The sequence below is a fragment of the Doryrhamphus excisus genome, chromosome 22 (assembly GCF_030265055.1).
Source record: "Doryrhamphus excisus isolate RoL2022-K1 chromosome 22, RoL_Dexc_1.0, whole genome shotgun sequence".
In the NCBI taxonomy this organism is placed as follows: domain Eukaryota; kingdom Metazoa; phylum Chordata; class Actinopteri; order Syngnathiformes; family Syngnathidae; genus Doryrhamphus; species Doryrhamphus excisus.
In genome coordinates this window covers 6,538,084-6,562,112 of record NC_080487.1, presented here as the reverse complement: position 1 = coordinate 6,562,112, position 24,029 = coordinate 6,538,084, and the positions used below count along the sequence as shown (strand labels likewise).

At 40.1% G+C, this 24,029-nt stretch overlaps 1 protein-coding gene across 4 annotated transcripts in view; it reads right to left on the bottom strand.

The window, feature by feature from the left end:
• LOC131109479 (rho GTPase-activating protein 21-like) overlaps positions 1 to 24,029 on the bottom strand; it is a 44,887-nt gene that overhangs the window by 15,749 nt on the left and 5,109 nt on the right. For 2 of the 4 annotated variants that reach the window (XM_058061544.1, XM_058061545.1), the window contains exons 6-12: positions 10,355 to 10,546; positions 7,467 to 7,497; positions 7,282 to 7,374; positions 4,729 to 4,807; positions 4,029 to 4,089; positions 2,515 to 3,769; positions 89 to 185 (exon numbers count right to left, since the gene is read on the bottom strand). In XM_058061544.1, the coding sequence (XP_057917527.1) occupies positions 89 to 185; positions 2,515 to 3,769; positions 4,029 to 4,089; positions 4,729 to 4,807; positions 7,282 to 7,374; positions 7,467 to 7,497; positions 10,355 to 10,546 (1,808 nt within the window). Of the gene's footprint in view, positions 1 to 88; positions 186 to 2,514; positions 3,770 to 4,028; positions 4,090 to 4,728; positions 4,808 to 7,281; positions 7,375 to 7,466; positions 7,498 to 10,354; positions 10,547 to 11,805; positions 14,536 to 24,029 lie in introns of those variants that run through there. The other 2 variants (XM_058061543.1, XM_058061542.1) reach the window with 2 other exon arrangements.

Here is a 24,029-nt window from a genome sequence, read left to right as displayed (position 1 = left end):
TTATTTGTAGATGATAAAAAAAAATACAAATCCTGGAACTGCAAGGAGATGTTTGTAAAAAGCTAAAAAGTCAATTTTTGGATCTTACGGAAAAGGGTGTCCTTCTTCTCTCAAAGTGTTAAGACCTTCATCACAGGACTTGGATCTCTCTGTCGTAATGGCCAGGAGATATGAAGAACGACGACCTTTGATATACAGTATATACAAGATGAATACAAGTAAGAATGGTGGAATGAAACGACAGTATAATGCATAATAATAACATATTCAATACTGAGGAAATACTACAAAAGAGCTTAACACTGTAAGATCCTGTTTTTGTGTTTGGATTAGCATCTATATACAAACATGTATACATTCACACTGGTGGCCAGCCAATCACAGGGCACATATAGACAAACAACCATTCACACTCACATTCATACCTATGGACAATTTGGAGTGGCCAATTAACCTAGCATGTTTTTGGAATGTGGGAGGAAACCGGAGTACCCGGAGAAAACCCACGCATGCACGGGGAGAACATGCAAACTCCACACAGAGATGGCCGAGGGTGGAATTGAACCCTGGTTTCCTAGCTGTATGGCCTGGGCCCGAACCACTCGACCGCCGTGTAGCCTAAAGATGCACTAATCCATCCATTTTCTATACCGCTTCTCCTCACTTGGGTTGCAGGTATGCTGGAGCCTATCCCAGCGGACTTCGAGCGAGAGGCGCGGGGTACACCCTGGACTGGTGGCCAGCCAATCACAGGGCACATATAGACAAACAACCATTCACACTCACATTCATATCTATGGACAATTTGGAGTGGCCAATTAACCTAGCATGTTTTTGGAATGTGGGAGGAAACCGGAGTACCCGGAGAAAACCCACGCATGCACGGGGAGAACATGCAAACTCCACACAGAGATGGCCGAGGGTGGAATTGAACCCTGGTCTCCTAACTGTGAGGTCTGCGCGCTAACCACACGACCGCCGTGCCGCCCAACATGTATACATTCTGTAGCCAAATAGATACATTATACTCATCTACATTTGTGTAATTATGTGTTTGTGGTCTACATCTCACCTTAAAATGACCTTTATTTATTCATGAGAAATATTGTAGTGATCATAAATCTGGTTTTACTTGATCGATTTTCACCAAGTGAAGTCTGCACTTTCTGGTGGGAGCAGAAAGGCAGCATCATGCTACATCGCCTTATTTTGCTAAAAGACTCATAACGGTTAAAAAAAAAACAGGGTTTTTTCTTCCCAACTGTTGTGTATTTACATCACCTTTATATTTTGAATGAAGATCAATTATTCATATGTTTCTGCACTACCGCTCTAATGTTTGGGATCACTTGCAAATGTCTTAGTTTTCTAAAGAAAAAACAAATTTTCATGCATTTCACAAACAATTTCTTCCATTTCACAGTGAAAATGAATCAGATGATTTTCAAAGAAGGATCTACATTTTTACTATCAACAACTGTCAGTCCTCTGCATCAATCTCCTGGTATGGCTGCTAATCCAAGTTCATCATTTCATAAGGCTAATAGATTATTAGAAAACCCATCTAAAAATCTAAACTAAAGTCTCTTACCATGCTGTTAACTACTCCCTTCAGAGAGCAGCACAAACTGGGTCTAACAAGGACAGAAAAACGCTGCACAACTGTGCAAGAAAACAAATATGTGAGAGTGTGTAGTTTAAAACAAAGCCGTCTCACAGCCATATCTCAGACATTTCCAGGTGATCCCAAACTTTTGAGCGGTAGTGTATTTCTTACTGAAGAATGAACTACTATATTTGTCCCTCACAATTGTGTGCAGCAGCTCTTGGAGTTTTGTAACAATAAATGATTTTATCACATACTACAGTATTAATTGTCCCTGTACTCTAGAAACCACCCATGAATGATACGGGAAAAGGCCGAAATGATACTGTGTCAAAGCCCAGGGCAGTGATACTGATAAAATATAGAGTTTAACCATGTCCAGTATCAGCCCCCGTAGCTGTCCACTCAGAGTGCGCTGCTCTGGTATCGTGCCCGTGTAACAACCAATCAGAGAACAGCTCACAAGTGCTTAGTGCCTAGTGCTTCTCCAGTCACCAAAAAACCCAAACTTGATTAATGGAACTTTAATTGTCAGACATTGATAAGATAAGACTGTTGATAAAATATTATTGTTGAAATATTTTTGCAATTATTGTGTTTACACTGTTTAGATATAATACATGTAATAAACTCAACATTTTCTGGAAACAAAATGGTCTTTTGATTAAATAGTACGTGATAATAAGCTCATGATTAAATAGTATGTGATAATAAGATCATCACATGGTTTGTCTGGTATCAGGCCCAGTATCATGCCCCCGCGTGCTAGTATGAGATAGTATCAGCTAGTATCTGATACTGACATTTGGGGGCATGATACCTGGCCTGATAAAAGACAAACCATGTGATAACCTATAAATATTGCTGGTAAATTGTTGCGGCAAAAACTAAAATGTGAAAACACAAACCTATGAAAGGAATGGAGGACAAGGAGTCGTACACCTGCTGCACTAGGCTACTTTTAGCCCCGCGACTGGTGCCAGGACCAAAAGATACAGGAGACGGCGTCTCACTGGAGGACTCAGGTGACTGTGGACTCAACGTTGAAGCAGAGGGTCTTTTCTGCTTCAGAAGCTCCGCCTGATTTAGAGCCGTAGGGGAGATGGCATCCCGGTCGTTCCCAGTATGAGCTGGGTCCTCTGATGTAGGCCGGTTGGGAATGGACTGGGGCCATGTCGCTGTTCCTACTTTACTTCGGATTTCTGGGCTGCTGAAGCGTTGGTCGTTGTCATGCGGTTCTCGTACATGTTGGAGGCGGTGACAGTTTTTGGGGGGCAGTGACAGGCTGTTGTTTTTGTAGCCCACTAACTCCTCTGTTAGTCGCCCTGTTTGGGGTTCAGCTACCTGATGACCTGATTGCTTGCCACAGGGGGACCAAAGACCCCCGGCCAGGGGGGTTCCTTTCCTCGGATGCTCACACTTGTGATCTCTTGATTGGTTTGTTATCTGGTCTGAGGACGGTGGTATAACTGCTGAGGCTTTTGCTAATGTTTCTACAGAACGACCATAGTTATGCTCATATTCTGCGTAAGCTGATAGCAAACTCTCTGAGCATGACCTGCTTCCTGGTCTTGGACAACCCCGCAGCCAATAGGAATCGTGGGAAGCTGCTGCAGTTTGATGATGATGCAACAGTGTCACTCTCTGTTTTGACTGAGCAGAGATAAAGACAGAAGATGGAGGTCCAGCGCCCATTCCTAGGTCTGCTAAACGATCCTGAGATGTACTGCAGTTGCGGGGAGTCAGGTGCTCAGCTACGTCACCTTGGCAGTCGTACCAGTCTGACAAAGCTTGGTGGCAAAGAGAATCTGTATGAAAGTGACCAGAGACTAGAAGACTGCTCTTCCACGGTGGAGGCAAAGTCGCAGAAGTAATGGCAGCATTGTGGTTGGCAAAGTGAAAGTCTAGTGCACTGATGGTGGAAGAGGAGCGACCAAGATGCCTCGCTGGCGTGACAATGTTACCAGAGGTATCCCCGATAGTCGGGTGCTTGTGCAGGGGTGAGGCGGTTGGGCTGGATCTGCACTCAGTGTTATCCAAGGGATCACTGAGCTTGTGTCTTGGTTGTTCGACAGTTGAGTTGGGGTTGGTAGAAGCATAGTGAAGGAGGGGTTCAGGGTGGTTGTGGGCCTCGCCTGAATATGGCTCATCCTGGGAGTGCGCCTGAGGACAGATTGAGTGAAGGCATAATGTTATTAAAGAAGACTGACAAGGCTGACAAGAAAGGTCGAACTTTAGGGAAAAATAGGACTATATGTTTAGACGGGATTCTTGATGCGACTGAAAGCAGGAAGTTGGTGGTGGTTGATCTCGTCACATCTTCAGCGAAGGCAAAAGTAACTTTAAAAGTTCATTTATCCCTTTCATTCATCATTTCTATGACAAAGGTGAAAAGAAGTGAGAGAATAAAACAAATACTCACACTTACCAACTGCAGTACATCTTCATCTTTTTGCATAACAGACAGCTCCAAACTTGTTTCACTACAGAAATGCATGGACGGAATCAATAACATTTAAATATCAACATCACATATTACCGTAATTTCCGGTGTCCAAGCCGCTACATTTTTCCTTAACTTCAAGCCCTGCAGCTCATACAGTGGTTTGTGACCATGCTGTAATCTCGTGTCATCTCCTTTGCTTTATAACTACTGTTAATCCTGGAATACTGTGCCGCTCACCATTCCATGAGGAAACGGTAGCTCTTTCTTTGACAGGAGCTCATGAGCCCAAAGTCGAATCGGTACTTGTTTCTTATATTTCTTAGCTATCCTTTGAGTGGTTGTGCTGTGTGACTTTTCTATGCTGTTTATCCTCACTAGGGTTGCAGGTATGCTGGAGCCTATCCCAGCTGTCTTTGGGCGAGAGGCGAGGTATGCATGTCTTTGGAATGTTTTTTTGGAGAAAACTCACACACACACATGGAGAACATGCAAACTCCACACAGAATCGAACCTAAATAAAGAGTCTGCTGGTCCTCACTGACTTGTGCGTGCCACAATATGCAATTATATGACATGCACACGCTTGGTTTATGTATTTTTCTCTTTAAATTTAAACACTGGTGCGTCTTACACACCGGAATATAATTAATTGTTACATGGTACATAATTGACTTACCTGTTTTGAATCAATGCAATCACCTGAGAGTAGGTTTTTCCGAGAATGTTCTCGCCGTTCACTTTCACTAACCTGTCCCCTGACACACACACACACATACAAATATAGTACATGCAACTTTTCAAGAATCAAACTTCTGATGCATTCATCAAACAAAGCATTGGATACTTATCTTTGAAAAAATATCTAAAAAGTGAAAGATTCATTTTAAGTGGTCACTTACATGCATATTAAACACTAACAGTGTGAATGATTACAATGGAACCTCCAAAGTCGAACACAATCTGTTATGTGATTGGTTGACATACAAGTTATATTTTCAGAACATTTTTTAACATTATCGATACACCCAATTTCCTCCAGTTATGTAGGTGTCAGACGGGAAGTTCAGACTTCCCTATTGTTTGAGTTCCTTACTTCACTTATATGCGAAAACAACATTAAAAAGCCATAGCATTTCAGTATGTGGAATCAAACTATACCGGATGGATTGAGTAAGGAACTCAAAAAATAAAAGCACAAGGATGAGCCAATTCAAGAAACAAAAAAAGTTCCATTGTTGTTATATATTTAACAACTTTAACAACCAACAGAGCTAAATAAATCCTAAATTAATCACTCTGACATATTCCGCTTTGCAGCTATACCAAGAAAAAGTAAAAAAGGCATTTCTAATAGAATGCCTAACACTGAATGTATTAAATTTAATATACCGGGGCGTGCCCACAATATATGCACATGGTTTCCCTGTAAGCAGATCCACACTCCATCTAAAAAAAGCCAAAGGCTATTGATTTCTACGTGGGTGTAATAAAAAAAAATGCACCAGGCTTTTTAAATAGAAATCTCTCCGGGTATCCAACTTAGTAATACGATTGAGATATTTCCATCCCTCCAGCCAAATACTTTTAAATACTGGATGTTTGTGTATTAGTAAAACCTTAAAGGGGAGCTATTATACTTGTCCTCTTTTCTGACCTGTAAATATTGTTACAATGTTGTATACTCGTATTAAACGATGCCAAAAAAGAGATTTGATCATTTCTCTTTGGGCTTTTCCCTTCAGGGGTCTGGGTGAGACTGGGCCGCATCAGGTTTTCCAAAAAAAAAATAAAAAACTGCATTTATTAAAAATTGATTGATTCCAATTTTTTTTAATTGATTCCAATTTTCTCCAAGAAAAGCTCTGATAAAACATTCCACTGTTCTCAAATATCTTACTTTTTATTTTTCTACACAAAATAAGATGAAAAATAAATAAACAAATCAAGAATAAAGAAAATCAATCAATCAGTAATAAATAAATAAATAAATATAATCATAATAAAACGGCAAATAATTAAAACTTAAGAAACCACATATAGTTGGTGGGTAGACAAATTATTTTTTTCAGATTAAAATGAACAAAGCATTATTAGAGCCCTGTAGACATGACAAAACACGCCTATAGTCACATTTATACTCTTTTTATTTACAACATATTGCGCAACTGCAGGGTCTTGAGACACATGCTAACTCGCAAACTAGAGAGCTAGCGACCGAAATGGTAGCCTTCAAGTTATTTCCTTTAAACTTAAATAGCCAAAAACTTACCACATCCACACGGATAGGGAGGATAACTATTAAGAGTTATTTAACCTTTGACATGAACATTAATCAAACATAATATTTTTTTCTGGGTACATGATACCATACAGCATCCATATCAAACTTGCGCGGGCCGCACTAACATTAAGCTTTCATATCAAGGCGGGGGCCTCAAACTAGTGTCCTGCGGGCCACATTTGGCCCACGGGCCGCGTGTTTGAGACCCCTGCTCTAACATATAATGTCCCTCTGATGTACTCATTCTCGATCCTATCCATCCTGGTCACTCCCGATGAGAACCTCAGCATCCTCATCTCTGCTACCTCCAGTTCTGCTTCCTGTCTTTTCCTCAGTGGCACTGTCTGTCATGGGTCAGCAACCCATGGCTCCAGCCTCTTTGTCGCACTTTTTTTTACACCCGAATGGGAAATACACACAATTGAATGACTTAAAAAAAACTCAAACTTTCTGTGAGAACCTGAATGAATCCTGGCTGAGTTCTAACTTGTGATTGGATGAGCTCGAGGAATGGAGGGGAAGCGGGTGTTTGGTTGACTGCTAACCATGAATACTAACAATGCCGCTCTTTGCCTTTAAATGCGCCGGACTGGACTGCACATCAGAGGCCACCATGCGAGTCATTCACCACATAAGCCACCGCGTGCGACACGTCATCTGTTCCTGACAGTTACATTAAACACAGCAGCAGGCTAATCCAAGCATCTTGTTTTTAGTTGTTGTTAATTATTAGTTGTCTCATGGGTCACTTTCTCGTTAGTTATAGACAAACTGTGGTTCGCACAGAAGTCCAATAACATCACATGTTGACTGTCTGGTCAACATGCTAACCATATAGTTTTCACATACGTAATACTATAATACAATGTGTGTTGTAATGTGGGACTTTTGGGGTGTTCGACTTCAGAGGTTCCACTGTAGACAAAATTAACTAGTAATTTACTTTACCCCTGCACAGCCCGGCTTGGTAAGCAGGACCATTTTCTTTCACACTCTTCACAAAAATGGTATCCATTGGTTCCAAATGAGACGCCTGACCCCCTGCATCAAAGACATATGTTGAATCTAAATAATAAAGCCTGAAGCATGACATGTTCACTTGTCTGTTCATATCTGTAACATGTGCAACTTACATGTCTGAACTGTATTTCCGTTTTCTTCATCCTGTGGGAGAAATAGGAGGTTAAGGAGGTGCAGGAACCCGACAAATATCCACAATGATTATGGTTTAGAGCGGGAACCAGGGCTTTAATGGGTGGAGGGTAAGGATGCTCCGATCACGGGTTTACGCTACAAGCCAGTGGTGGCAACATAAATAAATATATATGAAAATATAAAAAAATATATGTCGAAATGCCGAGCCTTCGTCTCCCCACCGTCAACACTAATTAACATTTAATCGTCAAATGCAATAAACAGAACAATGCAAACTGGTTTGTTTACAGGAAGTGTAGTTTACCACGTCGCTAAAGAAATTACGCTCTCTAATTCAGTTGAAAAGACAGCATTTCAAGAAATGCTCCAAACATTTGACAGACTGTCACACATGTCACAAACGCTGATTCTAGAACTTAAAATATTATGGTATTAAAAGAAATACTACACTATTATGATATAATATTGTCCTTGATTATTATTATATATATATATTATCATACCATTAGTGGTTTATTTGTTTTTTTCTAGAGAAACTGAGTTGACAATAACATTTTTGGAGGGTAAGGAAGCGCCGATCACGGGTTTACGCTACAAGCCAGTGGTGGCAACATAAAAGGCAACACAACAAACTTGCCCTCCAAAATATATGCCGAAATGTTGAACCTTCATCCCCAACGGTCAACACTAATTAAGACATTTAATCGTCAAATGCAATAAATAGAAACAGAACAATGCAAACTGGTTTGTTGACAGGAAGTGTAGTTTACCACGTCGCTAAAGAAATTATGCTCTTTAATTCAATTGAAAAGACAGCATTTCAAGAAATGCTACAAACATTTGACAGACTGTCACACATGTCACAAATGCCGATTCCATTATATTCCAAATATTATGGTATTAAAGGAAATACTACACTATTATGATATAATATTGTCCTTGATTATTATTATATACATATTATCATACCATTAGTGGTTTATTTGTTTTTTTCTAGAGAAACTGAGTTGACAATAACATTTTTGGAGGGTAAGGAAGCTCCGATCACGGGTTTACGCTACAAGCCAGTGGTGGCAACATAAAAGGCAACACAACGAACTTGCCCTCTAAAATATATGTCGAAATGTCGCGGTCAACACTAGAAATGCTACAAACATTTGACAGACTGTCACACATGTCACAAACGCCGATTCCATTATATTCCAAATATTATGGTATTAAAGGAAATACTACACTATTATGATATAATATTGTGCTTGATTATTCATTCATTCATTCATTTTCTACCGCTTTTCCTCACGAGGGTCGCGGGGGTGCTGGAGCCTATCCCAGCTGTCTTCGGGCGTGAGGCGGGGTACATCCTGGACTGGTGGCCAGACAATCACAGGGCTGCTTGATTATTATTATATATATATATTATCATACCATTAGTGGTTTATTGTTTTTTTCTACAGAAACTGAGTTGACAATAACATTTTTGTTATCTTTTTTTTTTATTATATTTATTTGGGCAAATACACGAAACACCACAGTGCATCTCCCACATCAATCAAAATACAACTCTCCATTATTTACATTTGTATTCAGCTATCTGATCCCAAGCCCAAAAAGAGTAGACTGAAGCAAAAGCTTATAAATGCCTACCCCTTTTTGCAAGATAAAATCATGTTCATGCCACAGTCTTGTTTTCCCGTGTTATTATTATCATTGTTATATTATTATTGTTATTATCATTATTGTTATAATCGTTATCATTATTACCATCATTATAATCATCATTAATATTACCATTCTCATTACAATATGTGCTGCCTTTTTCCCAGGTTTCCAAAAAAGTGCCTGTGACAGCTACAAAATTGGAATTTTGGTGCAAACATTCTCGTGTTGTATTTTTTTTTAGGGCTGTCAAGGTTAACTTGATAAGGAGTTCATGCAAACACAAAATGAAAATGAAAACAGGAACAAGAAAACACGGCATGGGAAGTGACAGAACAGAAGCCTGGAGATGGTCAAGAGTGTTCATAGAAATAAATAAATAAATAAATAATAAAGAGGCACAGATATCACAGATATCACAGGAAGTGGCTTGTATTCCCCTCTGCACAGTAACCACTTAAGATATGGGTGATGTCTTACATTTACACTGGCATCACAGAATGCTAAATGATCTTAGGTTAATGGAGGTTAATTAATTGTTAGGTTTTGGATGAATCATGAACACCAATAATTAATAATTATTATGAACACAATGGAGATCATCTTCCTGGAACAGATTGGCTTCATTTTCTACCGCTTTTCCTCTGGAGCCTATCCCAGCTGTCTTTGGGCGAGAGGCGAGGTACACCCTGGACTGGTGGCCAGCCAATCACAGGGCACATATAGACAAACAACCATTCACACTCACATTCATACCTATGGACAATTTGGAGTGGCCAATTAACCTAGCATGTTTTTGGAATGTGGGAGGAAACCGGAGTACCGGGGGGGGGGGGGGGGGTACTTTCTTCTTATAGTTGTGACACCATGGAAAGATTCCGGTCAAATAATCATTTAATCCATCCATTTTCTATACTGCTTATCCTCACTAGGGTTGCAGGTATGCTGGAGCCTATACCAGACATAGACAAACAACCATTCACACTCACATTCATACCTATGGACAATTTGGAGTCGCTAATTAACCTAGCATGTTTTTGGAATGTGGGAGGAAACCGGAGTACCCGGAGAAAACCCACGCATGCACGGGGAGAACATGCAAACTCCACACAGAGATGGCCGAGGGTGGAATTGAACCCTGGTCCCCTAGCTGTGAGGGGCTTCAGGGGTTTGACAGTATAAAAAAAAAAAAAAAACGAAAGCTGCTTACTTTGACGTTGTGGATGGATAACTCTGGTGGGTAGACTATGAAGTGGCGCAAAGTGAAACCGAATCCTTGCACGTTCTTACGGAGGTGAATGGTCCGAAGGCCACACCTTGATAGACCCTCCACCTCACCAGATGACAGTGGCTGGCACTTATTCTGATTGGAGGACACCATATTGTCTTTTCGCCCTTTAACCTGTCAAAAGAAACCAAAAATCAATATTATGGGACAGACTGATAATCACAAGCTTTTATTGATTGAATGCCAGAAAGACCATCTGGTTTAACCAGAAATGGGCGGAGTCTAAAGCATTACAATATTTGAAGTTTGAAGTTGATTTTGATTGAGCAGAAGTTGCTATATGTATTGATAATTATTCAGCTATATGTGTATGTGTGCCAGTGATCCTTGAGACTTTATTCTTTAGTTTTCCAGACTTTATATCATCATCAGTGACTGATGCACGATCGTGCCCGCTGTCTTAAGTAGTTATGAAACATGTTTAAGATTGCAAGGTGTATATACTGCAACATAATGAGAAAGGAATCGTATTTTATGTATATTTCATGTCAGCCATACACGCTCCTGTGTGTGCTCCTGTGCAAGTGTACCTAATGTTGTGGATGCAGGTTATATGTACAGTAAACCTCGGATATATCGGATTCAATTGTTCCCACTGGTTTTGTCCGATATAAGCGAAATCCGTTATATGTGTATACCGGAAAATGTCCGTTTTACGCATATATCGGATTTATATCCGGTATATGCGTAAATCGGATTTTATCCGTTATAAAAAGGCACTTCCTTGACTATGTTTCCAATGTACCTGGACTGGGCAATGAAAAGAGACGTAAGGTAATGAGAATTGAACTTTATTGGACTCTGAGCATAACAAATTGTTAATTAAGCTAGGCCCTGTTACGCCCGTCAGGCCTACATTATTTCCAATAGTGAGGTTAAGATCTCATTCACTGCTGTGCTAGTATTATTGACGTCACTCACTTTTATATTTGTCCTAAATCTGGAGCCAGGAGAAAGACAATAGCCAGTGACATCAACAAGATTAGCATAACGATGCGGCCATCCGATATATGTGAGGGAAATTTCATGGAAATGCATTGGAATGGGACTGGAGATTTTGTCCGAAATAGGCGAAATCCGTTATAAAAAATCTGATATAAGCAATTAATTTTTATTGGAAATGCATTACAGAAAAATCGGTTCTTTTTTATCTGTCCGTTGTGAGCGAATTTCCGATATATCCGAGTCTGATATATCCGAGGTTTACTGTATTGAGTTGTTTACCAAGTAACTTTAGATACAAACCAAAAGCGAGGCGAGTTGAAGAAACCTAATAAAGTGGAGGCATTGTGACAAACATGATGTAAACATAATAAATACGGATCATGACAAAATGTACTCAACAAAAATCCAGATTCCACACACCCTCTTACCCAGAACAAACGTTGTCTTATCCTCATGGAATCCCGTTTTATTGGTGATGCAATAGGGGTCGGCCGTACAGAGGCACAGGGTGAAATAATTCTCAACGCGGCCAACCAGATACAGCGTGGCTCGGCGTCGCTACAATCCACCCCCACTGAGCACTGGAAACACCATTTCTGTCCTGAGGGAGCTGGTGCAACACCTGAAACCCGATGCATTGCACCACTACAAGGACTTAACATGAGCAGTGAGCACACGCAATCACATAATTCTGTGGATTCCTCATCGATGCAAGTGGGTGACAATCACAGCTGAGAAGACCACAAAGTCCCAGGAATACTACGAGTAGGAGTACTAGGAATACGAGTACTCAACATCCAGTCGTTGATCATTTCATTTCCCAAACAAGCTGTACAAAGTTTCAAAGCAGTCCCAAGTTTCAGTGTGTTTGGTTTTGGTTAGTCTTTATTAGACTATTTCAGGCGCAGTCCTCATTTTTCCTTTTCCCTTAGTCCAGCTAATGAAAGGTTTCTCGGTGCAAAACAGATCCAATTCCATTGTGTCAGCCTCAGATGAAAGTGCTTTGACAGGTTTGCAAGTAAATATGCTATTCTTGGCATCACGCACTTCCACGTTTTCAAGGTGAATCCATCTTTGGTTGCTTGAATTTGCTTCCTTGATTAGTTGGACTAAAAAAAGCACAACAAAGCAAAGGTTAGTCGAAAAGCTAAAAACAACCCAATGGTACTGTCCCGTAGATCCAGATTCTCTTGCTCCATGCAGTAGTTTTGCAGCATTGGCTGTGGCTTGCTGATCTTTATTGCTAAGTATAGGCCAGCCTCCTCCCAACAATGCTATGCTCTCGCTCTCTCTTAGCCTTGGGTGTATTTGCTGACATCCTACACTCTCTTTCTCTGTGTCACACGCCTTGCATCCTTGGGCCGTTGGAGAGAGAGGTTCATCTCATCTCAACCTTTTTCGTTTGCTGACATCTCCTTGTTTTCCAATACAGTCTGTCTCGTTTACTGTCACTGCATGCATGAATCATACAACTCGGCATGGATTCATTGCAAATAATTTGAAATTTCACTGTACATTCCAGACCCGACCCGAAGATTTATATATACATTTATATATAGATTTATAATATTTTTGGTAAGAGCATAGAAAACCTGTTTATGACCCTCTAAATCAAGTTTTTAACATTAGGGCCCTGTAGATATAAAATAAAACCTCTTAAAAATCATATTACCCATGATAAGTAATAAGGATCTCTGCAGAGACACAAGCGATGGTTGCCGCTTTAAGCCGAGCTAACTAGTTAGCCTCCAATTTATTGACGTTAAGCTTAAGAATCGGTTTCAAATGGAATGAGGTTTTTCAAAAATATTAATGAACAAATCATGGTGTTTTACTAATCATGCCTATTAGTAAAAAAAATAAAAATTAATAAAATGTTATGTATTAAGCATTTTCAAGCATCAAAATAACTACAGTAAATGAACTCGAAAATTTGTTTGTGACCCTCTAAATCAGGTTTTTAACATTAGGGCCCTGTAGACATAAAATAAAACCTATTAAAAATCATATTACCCATGATAAGTAATAAGGATTTCTGCAGGGACACAAGAGACGGTCGCCGCTTTAAGCGTAGCAAGCTACCGAGCTAACTAGTTAGCCTCCAATTTATTGATGTTAAGCTTAAGAATGGGTTTCAAATTAGGTTTTTCAAAAAATATTAATGAACAAATCATGCTGTTTTACTAATCATACCTATTAATAAAACAAAATTAGGCTCCAGCATCCCTCGTGAGGAAAAAGCGGTAGAAAATGAATGAATGAATAAGAAGGAAGTGTTGTTTTTGCTAGTGTGGCGATAAAGGGACAAGCGCGAGCTGACGAGTTGAGCTGTATCCTGTTATTGGAACTGCACTACTGTTGGTGTCAACATTGGCAATAAACCTTAAAAGAAACTTTGGCAGACATTATACATACTAAGGAAGTTGAACAGCACACGAATGATAATGTTTGAAAGTTCATCTTAATTTGGCCCGGCTGTATATGTGTCTCAAGGGGATAGTGCTGACTGGGGAGGGGCACGTGACAAGTCTCCTTTACGCTCTATGCAGACTCATAATGGGGGGAAACCAACAGGATGTGATGTGTGACTCATTCTTTATGCTCCAGTCATGGCAGTGCAACCAACCACTCGAATACCAGAAACGCAGCTCTGCAGTCATCCCTCTTTGTTTTTTAAAGATATATTTCAAGCATACAAATGGCTCAATATGATGCATTCAGAAGACACATTTAAAGACATGACATCTACTATTCTACACTGGTTACTAGTGTCAGTAATGTTGAGACACACAACAGCACCAGACTTGATCGCCAGAACAACAGGCTTTTATTACAGGCACAATAAAAAAAGGGTTAGGGTTAGGGAAAACCCTAACCCCTATCCCTATCCCTATCCCTAAGCCTAACCTTAACCCCAAACAATTAAAATTATGTTTTATTTACTCTTAATTTCATGTTTCTAATAACGCTAAAACATATTTAAGGTCGAAAACAGGTTATGCTTTTTTATATGCTTTAACTACGGAAAGATTACATTTATAAAGACAGAATGGTACGTTGCAAAACACTGAACTGTATTTCCATCCACATAGTCATGCACAATAGAAACAATATGTGATGAATACAATATAAATTTGACTTTATTTATTTATTTCACCCTATTGCGATAGCCATCATTATTTATGATAAGGATAGCCGTACACTACAGAGAACTTTCGATATTCAAAGTATTCATTCATTCATTTTCTACCGCTTTTCCTCACGAGGGTCTTTGGGTGAGAGGCGGGGTACACCCTGGACTGGTGGCCAGCCAATCACAGGGCACATATAGACAAACAACCATTCACACTCACATTCATACCTATGGACAATTTGGAGTGGCCAATTAACCTAGCATGGTTTTGGAATGTGGGAGGAAACCGGAGTACCCGGAGAAAACCCACGCATGCACGGGGAGAACATGCAAACTCCACACAGAGATGGCCGAGGGTGGAATTGAACCCTCGAATTGAACCCTTGAATGCCTAATATTCTAATATTGAGTGTTTTTGTAATTCCCAGTGTCCATTCATTTATGAACAAGACATCTTTTTTTTTTTGCTCTCTGTATCTTGAGTGTCATTTTACAATCAAGGATGACATTTAGCTGGTTGGTTAGCAGGTTTTGGATCGTTTTCACTAACAGAAAGAAGCTGTACTGTAGTCTATGCAGTAGTCTATGCATTATCTCTCCCTTGTAGTATCACATTTTTAAATAAATCAATAAAAAACTAGGTCAAAACTCGGGCTATCAAATGATTAACATTTTAAATCAGATTAATTAATTAATGTTTTTTAATTAATTAATCACAATTAATCGCCATGTCGCAGTATGTCTGAAATATGCCCATTTTTACCGTATTTTATTGAAATTAAGGTCAGTTATAGGGCAGGATTATGTATATTTGTATGTATTAACAGTGCCGAATTAACTGAAGATTGAAATCAAGTTAAGAGATGGCACACGTCTGAAAATCTATTTGGTTTATTTCATTCACTCGCCTGAAGTAAAAAGGTGAAGTATAAAGCTAGCAACGTGGACACAAATGAGCAGCAACATAACATCTCCACTATTAGCAGTACACTGAAATAGCATGCTAATAATGTCAATTGGTTGCAATGCTGACGAGGCTAACTTAGCTCAGCAGTTAGCAACCAGCTAACTGTTATTTGAACAACAAATGTTACGACAGCTCTGACACCCGTGTGGCTGCCCTGATGCATTCAGGTGACTATTTAGTGTAGTGTAAATGGGAGCTGCGTTTAATCACAACTTTGTACAGATATTTAAAGTATTTTAAAAATATATTGTCATTTCCCGTTTACATGTAATCTGATTTAAACAAGAATAACAACAAGTGGTGCTATTTGGACTATTTTTAGAACAGGCTGGCGGAAGAGACTAATGTGGTCTATAATATGGAGGGGAAATCTCTTTGTGGTAAATGATTCGATGTGTGATAAGATTTATTGATTTATTTATTTACTGGTTTTAAATTCTCAATGTTTGTGAGTGAAAAACCTATTTAGAAACATTCAAAAATGATTATTATTAAATATATGCTTCAATATATATTTTCTTAATGAAATGCACAAATAAAAATACCTAAAACACATTTTAATCATTGAGCTGGACACTAGTAATAAAACATTTATATAAATAAATACTCTTTTCTTTCTCCATTTCTGATCAATATCTGTTCCGCATAATATTAGGCTATGTTAGAGTGTCAAAAACAGACATTTTTATGGCCGTATCAATGACAATGCATTTATTTGTTATTCGCAGGTGGCCACAGAATTTAGCCCTCGGGATTCTGCTGTAATATGCACCGACCCTAACGCTAAAGAAACAGCATCAAATGGGATGAATACATTAAAGCTGCGAGCAGCATCGAACAGGCCCTCTGGACACAAGTCGGCGTGTGTACGAGGGATGCAAAGGGGCCTTCGCACCACTCAGCGCTGTGATGCAGCAAGCTGCATCCATCCATGCACACAGGAATCGACCTATTTTTAGTCAGCTGTGAAAATTGTTCTGTGCTAAATATAGTAGCATGCTAAGCACATGTGACGACATCATGTCATGCGGGCAAATGTAAGGTTATGATTGTGTCTCTTGCGTGCCTTTTGAAGGTTGATAACAGGATTTGCCTCATTGAGTCAAGACTTCAAGGTTCAAACGTGAATAAACACGAATAGTGAAACCTGAAATCACAGCAAAAAAGTCGGAGCAATGACTGAAAAGTATTGGACAAACATATGTAACAGCTTTCATAACTATACAGTAGAAATTGTTTTGTACATGTTTGACTGTGGAGGGTTTCATGGTGGATTTACTATTATTTTTAATTATCATATAACAACATTTACATTTATTTATTCATTCATTCATTCATTTTCTACCGCTTTTCCTCACGAGGGTCGCGGGGGTGATGGAGCCAGGCTATCCCAGACGGGGTACACCCTGGACTGGTGGCCAGCCAATCCCAGGGCACATATAGACAAACAACCATTCACACTCACATTTGGAGTGGCCAATTAACCTAGCATGTTTTTTGGAATGTGGGAGGAAACCGGAGTACCCGGAGAAAACCCACGCATGCATGGGGAGAACATGGCCGGGGGTGGAATTGAACGCTGGTCTCCTAGCTGTGAGGTCTGCGCACTAACCACTCGACCGCCGTGCCACCCTACATTTATTTAATGGAATTTTAAATGATCAAATAATATTTTAATCTATTTATGCCGCACATCACTACGGTACCGTATCATGTTGCCGTCTGAGTGTCCAAGTGATGCTAGGAAAAAGTCGGAAAAACTGATTTCAAATTCAATTTTTTCCATTTGTTATAATTCAAAGTATTACCTTTTACACTTATTTTTTATTTTCATGTCAGCCATTTTTGATTATTCTGACTGATTTTTCAAGGCACACAGAATATTGTGTTCTTGGGCTATGTAGACATGGTACTATAAACCAGAAAAAAAAGTTTGTTTCTACCTTTTTCTGTTCTTTAGTAATCAGAAGTAGAACGTTTTAGCAAAATATCGCAACTAAAAAAGTGGAAAACTGACACAAATTTAGCTAAAATGTCAAAACAATGTTGCCACAACATGTATCCATCCATTTTCTGTATGGGAGCACTGCAACTGTCTCCTGTTCTGTTTACCCTGTACACATCGTCTTTTACAGAAGTGCACAAACGACACGGCACAATGCATCAGGAGGAGAAAGGGGGGCGAGTACACAAAATTGATGCAGGACTTTATCAATGCTGGAGCCTATCCCAGCTGACTTTGGACGAGGTGAGGCCAGTCAATTGTAGGGCATATAGATAACAATCGTTCATACTCACATTCATGCACTCATATTCATACACTTGAAATGCCATTCATTCATTCGTTCATTTTCTACCGCTTCTCCTCATGAGGGTTGCGGAGTTGTTGGAGCCTATCCCAGCAGTCTTCAGGCAAGAGGCCGGGGTACACCCTGGACTGGTGGCCAGCCAATCACAGGGCACAAGAAGAGAAAACCCACGCATGCACGGGGAGAACATGCAAACTCCACACAGAGATGGCCGAGGGTGGGATTGAACTCGGGTCTCCTAGCTGTGAGGTCTGTGCGCTAACCACTCGTCCGCCATGCAGCCCAGAAAAAAACATGATTTATTTAAAAGTCGTAATATTATGAGAAACAAAAAGTGGTGGTCTACCAGTGTCTCATGTTAGCTCACCATGTAGGCGTTCTTTAGCAATCCTGCCATCATAAAAGGTACAAGGTGCCCAACCCAACCCATTCACACTCCAAACTCCGCACAGAGATGGCCGAGAGTGGGATTGAACTCGGGTCTCCTAGCTGTGAGGTCTGCGTGCTAACCACTCGTCCGACGTGCAGCCCATTTGAAATACCAACATACAAATTATTACCGATTAGCTTCAGTTGGCAGTAGAAGACAGACAGTGGTAACATTAACCGATTGACTGCCGCATTGACTGGCCACAACATTAGGTACACTTCCTAATGTTCGGCTGCATCGAACACTAATAAAACTATTAACTTATAAAACTATAACATGAAAACCGGAGAACTGTCTATGGTTGAAAACAACCATTTTTAATTGCTTGTTTCTACTGAAGGGCTTTATTGTATATGACTTTAATCCAAGCCACTGTTATCAAAAACAAAAGCTAGCAATCACTTGAGTCAGGACGACAGAACAGCAGGATATGGAGTGTCATGAAGGTGCGTGGATGCAAAGAGGGGAGGAAGGGAGATTAGGGGGAGGGAGTGTTGTGTTCAACTATAGGAGGTCACACGGTCCAGGAGAGCAATGGAGAAACAAACCCCTCTGTAGCCCCCCCCCCGAACTCCTTTCAGAACAAGGCCAGATTAGTGCCTTCACAGCAACCACCATATGTACACACTGTACATCCAGACAAACAACCTAACAAACACCACTTTCCAACACGATGCACCATGAAAGCATCCTTGTTTTTGTTCCAGCATAAATTGACTGAATGGCACTCACTCACTTATTCTTTTGATCGACTATTTGAGTAAAAAATTGTTATATTTTACAGGGTTAATACAACACCCCAGGCTACCAAACCTCCCCAAAACATATGTAGTATGTTGGTTTTTTTATTATAATTACAAAATAGGACTGGAGTGGACTGGACTGGGGAGGCACGGCGGTCTAGTGGTTAGCACGCAGACCTCACAGCTAGGAGACCAGGGTTCAATTCCACCCTCGGCCATCTCTGTGTGGAGTTTGCATGTTCTCCCCGTGCATGCGTGGGTTTTCTCCGGGTACTCCGGTTTCCTCCCACATTCCAAAACCATGCTAGGTTAATTGGTGACTCCAAATTGTCCATAGGTATGAATGTGAGTGTGAATGGTTGTTTGTTTATATGTGCCCTGTGATTGGCTGGCGACCAGTCCAGGGTGTACCCCGCCTCTCGCCCGAAGACAGCTGGGATAGGCCCCCCCGCGACCCTCGTGAGGAAAAAGCGGTAGAAAATGAATGAATGGACTGGACTGGGTCTGAAGCCATGGTCGGAGTTCAAGTGCATGAAGGCTGTCCCTCTGAAAAGTCATTTTGTTCCTGCTGAGCTGAGATCTCAGGTCCTTCTGGAGTTCAAAGACGGTTTTGGTGGGTTCCACTATCAGGGAGTTTTCTCCACCTGCTCTGTCTGCACCAGACACAATGCTTCCCATCGACCACTAGCATTTCTCCACGACCTTGGTCTTACATCGCTCTGGATTTCATTACCAGTCTGTCGCCTTCACATGCCAACAGTGTGATTCTTAATATGGTCAACCGTTTCCAAGATGGCCTCAGGTTTTGTCATCACTGGAGACAGTCCAGTTTCTGTTGAGGCATTCCTTTTACAATTACTGTATGCCATACTCTTGGATTTGGCTTTTGACAAGGTGCCCAGTTTGTATCTGAGGTCTAGAAGGCCTTTTGTAAAGTCACTCGGCATGTCTGCCAACTGATCATTGGGTCATGATCCTCAGACGAATGGCCGACCAGAGCAGGTCAATCACGACTTGAAAGCGACTTCTTCCTGGTTCTCCTGGTTTTTTCTTTCGTGGAAAAGTGCAGAGGTTTTCCAAAATCAAGTAAATAGGTGGACGAAGGCGTACCTATTCAGTTGATGATGCTGGGACTCGTATACATTTGTACAGTTTTGTGGTCAGGTTTAGAGGAAGAGGTCTGCTGAACAACAGAACAAAGAATCCATCCAAATGTAGGCCCACCCAGGGATCCCACATACTTGTGGGTCCAGCCAAAATGGCTTCTTATTGGAGGGCAGCGGGGTGTGTGGGTGCACTCAGGGGCTAGGGGGCTCGGAGCCAGGTGGGTTGGCTGGCGGGGTTGGTGGTGTGCTACGGGGTTTTGCTGGGGTGTCCAATGTTCCCACTCTTCTTTTGTTGTTTTGTCTTATGTAAGATTATGTGATTATATGTGTGGAAAAAATCACTTATTGAATTGGTAACTGCTCTGGTGTGGAGAAGGGGTAGGATTTAATAAGCTTTGCTTCTTCCTGCTCCTTTTCAGACATGTGTAGTAATGAGGTGTTGTGTATGTATGTATGTATGTATATGTGTGTATATATATATATATATGTGTGTGTATATATATTAGGGTGCATCAAATTTGAATGGGAAATTTTAAATTCATAATATCAATTTGGCTGGCATTCCATTTTTTTCTAATGAACATAAAAATGTCTTTTGCAAAGTTTTGAGGAAATCCATTGAGATTTAGGGGTGCCACCTCACACATAAAATTTTGTAAAATTTCGGAAAATGTGCAATTTCTAGTCTAATTGCCAAAAAGTTGACGTGGAAATGTTGAGTACAATGAACTTCTATACAGCATGATTTTCTATAGGGTTATCAAAGGGGGCCCAGACCAAAGACCAAGCTGCGACTGCTAGTCTGAAAGGAACTAGTTGTTGTGTGCCTAAAATAATAAATGGACAAATGTATATCACATTATGTAGGACTACAGTACTACTCCCAATAAATATGAGGCATCAGTAATACTGTCTACTCTATATTACTGTTGTTGATGTTATGCTTGCTCAGCTATTAGCTAACTGTCATTAGCAAACTGTAGCTAGCTAATGTTTGCTACAGTAGAGGCAATGAGCACTAAATACCTATAAATATGACTACAAATCATTCAAATTACAAAGACAAAACCACAAATTTGCTAGTAATATGTAATAGGAGTATAAATACCAACAAAAACATAAATATCACCTTAGAGTTCTTGAGCTGCAGTCTTTGCTGACCTCAAATCTCCATGGCGACCATTGAACTGTTCACCACTTTATTCCACAAAAACAGATGTATGGTGGCACCCCTAAATAATCATGTATTGGAAAATATTTTCCATGTGTTGTTTCTACATATATTGGAACACTTTTAGTACCCAGCCATATCAAAATTCAATAATTGTGTTTTTTGATGCACCCTAATATATATATGTGTGTATGTATATGTATGAATATGTGTATGTATATATGTATATGTGTGTATATATTATATATGTAAGTATATAAATAGATATTGTAAGTGTATTGTATTGTACGTGTATATGTGAGATGCATTAATGTAATAGTATGCATGTCTGAAATAAATTAAGAAGAAGAAGTCATTGTGGAGTTCAAAGAGAACAATTATATTTAACTGCTGTGAAATGTATTTTCTCAGTTAGCTCACAACAAAGGAGTACTAAATATTTACTGGCTTTTGTAATAAATTATCAGACCTTTCATTACAAATAACATTTCTTTTAAGTAAACAGAGAAGAAAAAATGTAATTCACACACATACACAAATATTTATTTCATCTGTGCGGGGTGTTTTATAATGTAGGCCCTAAACAGATCAACATCTGTCCCTATTTAGGTTGTTGTATTTGTTGTATTTAGGTTCTAGGTTGTGGTCTGGCAGCGGTGGAGGACGGGGACACACCCATCTGTCCATTTACAGCAGCACAGGGAGATTTTGCAAAATATTTAATCCATCTAATCCTTATCAGTGAGGCATGCTGTGGTGTAAATTCATCACGAGAAGGCAATACCTAACAGCCTATGAATGAGCACAACCCATTGCTTCACACTGAAAAACCTATTGCCTGCAGATTTTGGAACTTGAACGCCTTGTAAAGGTATGAACGGTATGTCTTTGTTTGCAGTGTTGGGAAAATGACTTTTAAAAAGTCATTAGTTATGGTTGCTTTGCCATAGGGAGTTTTACTTGAACCTAAGTATAACACAGAGATGGCCGAGGGTGGAATTAAACCCGGGTCTCCTAGCTGTGAGGTCTGCGCGCTAACCACTCGCAGTCCTGGTATCGGTATCGGCAGCATAAAATCCTAATCGGAACATAACTTGTACAGTTGTTTGGACAGATATAATGATGTTTTCCATGCTTTTTTCCATCATAACCAAAATCAGTTCAGTTCAAAAATACAACCAAAAAATGCAACTTTAATGAGCTATTTTTCTCATCATTACATTTGTTGTATCAGGCATTAAAATGAACAAGACGCAAGACAAGAGTGGTGTAATTTTTTCCATGATTGTAGATGGTAAGTAAAATGCTTTGATTAGCCTGCTGCTGTGTTTAATGTAACTGTCAGGAACAGATGACGTGTCCCACGAGATGGCCGATGGGGGGATTGAACCCGAGTCTCTTAGCTGTGAGGTCTGCACGCTAACCACATGACCACCGTGCAGCCTATATTGTAATTATAATGAAAAAACAACATACTACATATGTTTTGCTTTTTTCCATCATAACCAAAATCAGTTCAGTTCAAAAGTACAACCAAAAAATTCAACTTTTATGAGCTATTTTTCTTATCATTGTGTTTGTTGTATCAGGCATTAAAATGAACAAGACGCAAGACAAGAGTGGTGTAATTTTTTCCATGATTGTAGATGGATGGATGAAGTAGTCAAACCGTGTCTGATATTCTCTGCGGTGATGCCTGTCAAGTAAATGACTAAGAGCTTTGGGACTCCACAGAGGAAGTACTGATAAGAAGAACAATCTCCTCACATCAGTGTCAAAGGTCTGCAGCCACGGTAGGAACACATACCTCCATCATTTTTATAATCTGTCGAGCAAATGACCTGAATCACTAAGGTTTCCAAAGTATAAAAACTTTCTTTTCACAAAGATATTCATCAAATGCAACAAAATCAAATTTAAGTGCCACAAAAATGTCAAATTTAGCCCACCAAGTTTTAGAGTTAGTAGTCAAATGATTTAATCTGTAGTCTGAATGAATGAGTGTTTTTTTCTGGGCTGCACTGCGGTCAAGTGGGTAGCGTGCAGACCTCACAGCTAGGAGACCAGGGTTCAACTCCACCCTCGGCCATCTCTGTGTGGAGTTTGCATGTTTGCATGCGTGGGTTTTCTTCGGGTACTCCGGTTTCCTCCCACATTCCAAAAACATTCCAAATTGTCCATACGTATGCATGTGAGTGTGAATGGTTGTTTGTCTATATGTGCCCTGTGATTGGCTGGCCACCAGTCCAGGGTGTACCCTGCCTCTTGACCGAAGACAGCTGGGATAGGCTCCAGCACCGCCCGCGACCCTCGTGAGGAAAAGCGGTAGAAAATGAATGAATGTTTTTTTCCGGGTTGCACGGTGATCAAGTGGTTAGCGTGCAGACCTCACAGCTAGGAGACCAGGGTTCAACTCCACCCTCGGCCATCTCTGTGTGGAGTTTGCATGTTTGCATGCATGGGTTTTCTCCGGGTACTCCGGTTTCCTCCCACATTCCAAAAACATGCTAGGTTAATTGGCCACTCCAAATTGTCCATAGGTATGAATGTGAGTGTGAATGGTTGTTTGTCTACATGTGCCCTGTGATTGGTTGGCCACTAGTCCAGGGTGTACGCCGCCTCTCGACCGAAGACAGCTAGGATAAGCTGAATGAATGTTTTTTTATTTAATATTTCACCTTTACAGGAATAAAGTGACGTATTTTTTCCTCATAATATTTTTAATATTTTTGCTTTATTCATGTAGAATTACTGCTGAATTTTCCAGGTTTTCATTTTGCCTTTTTTTCTTTG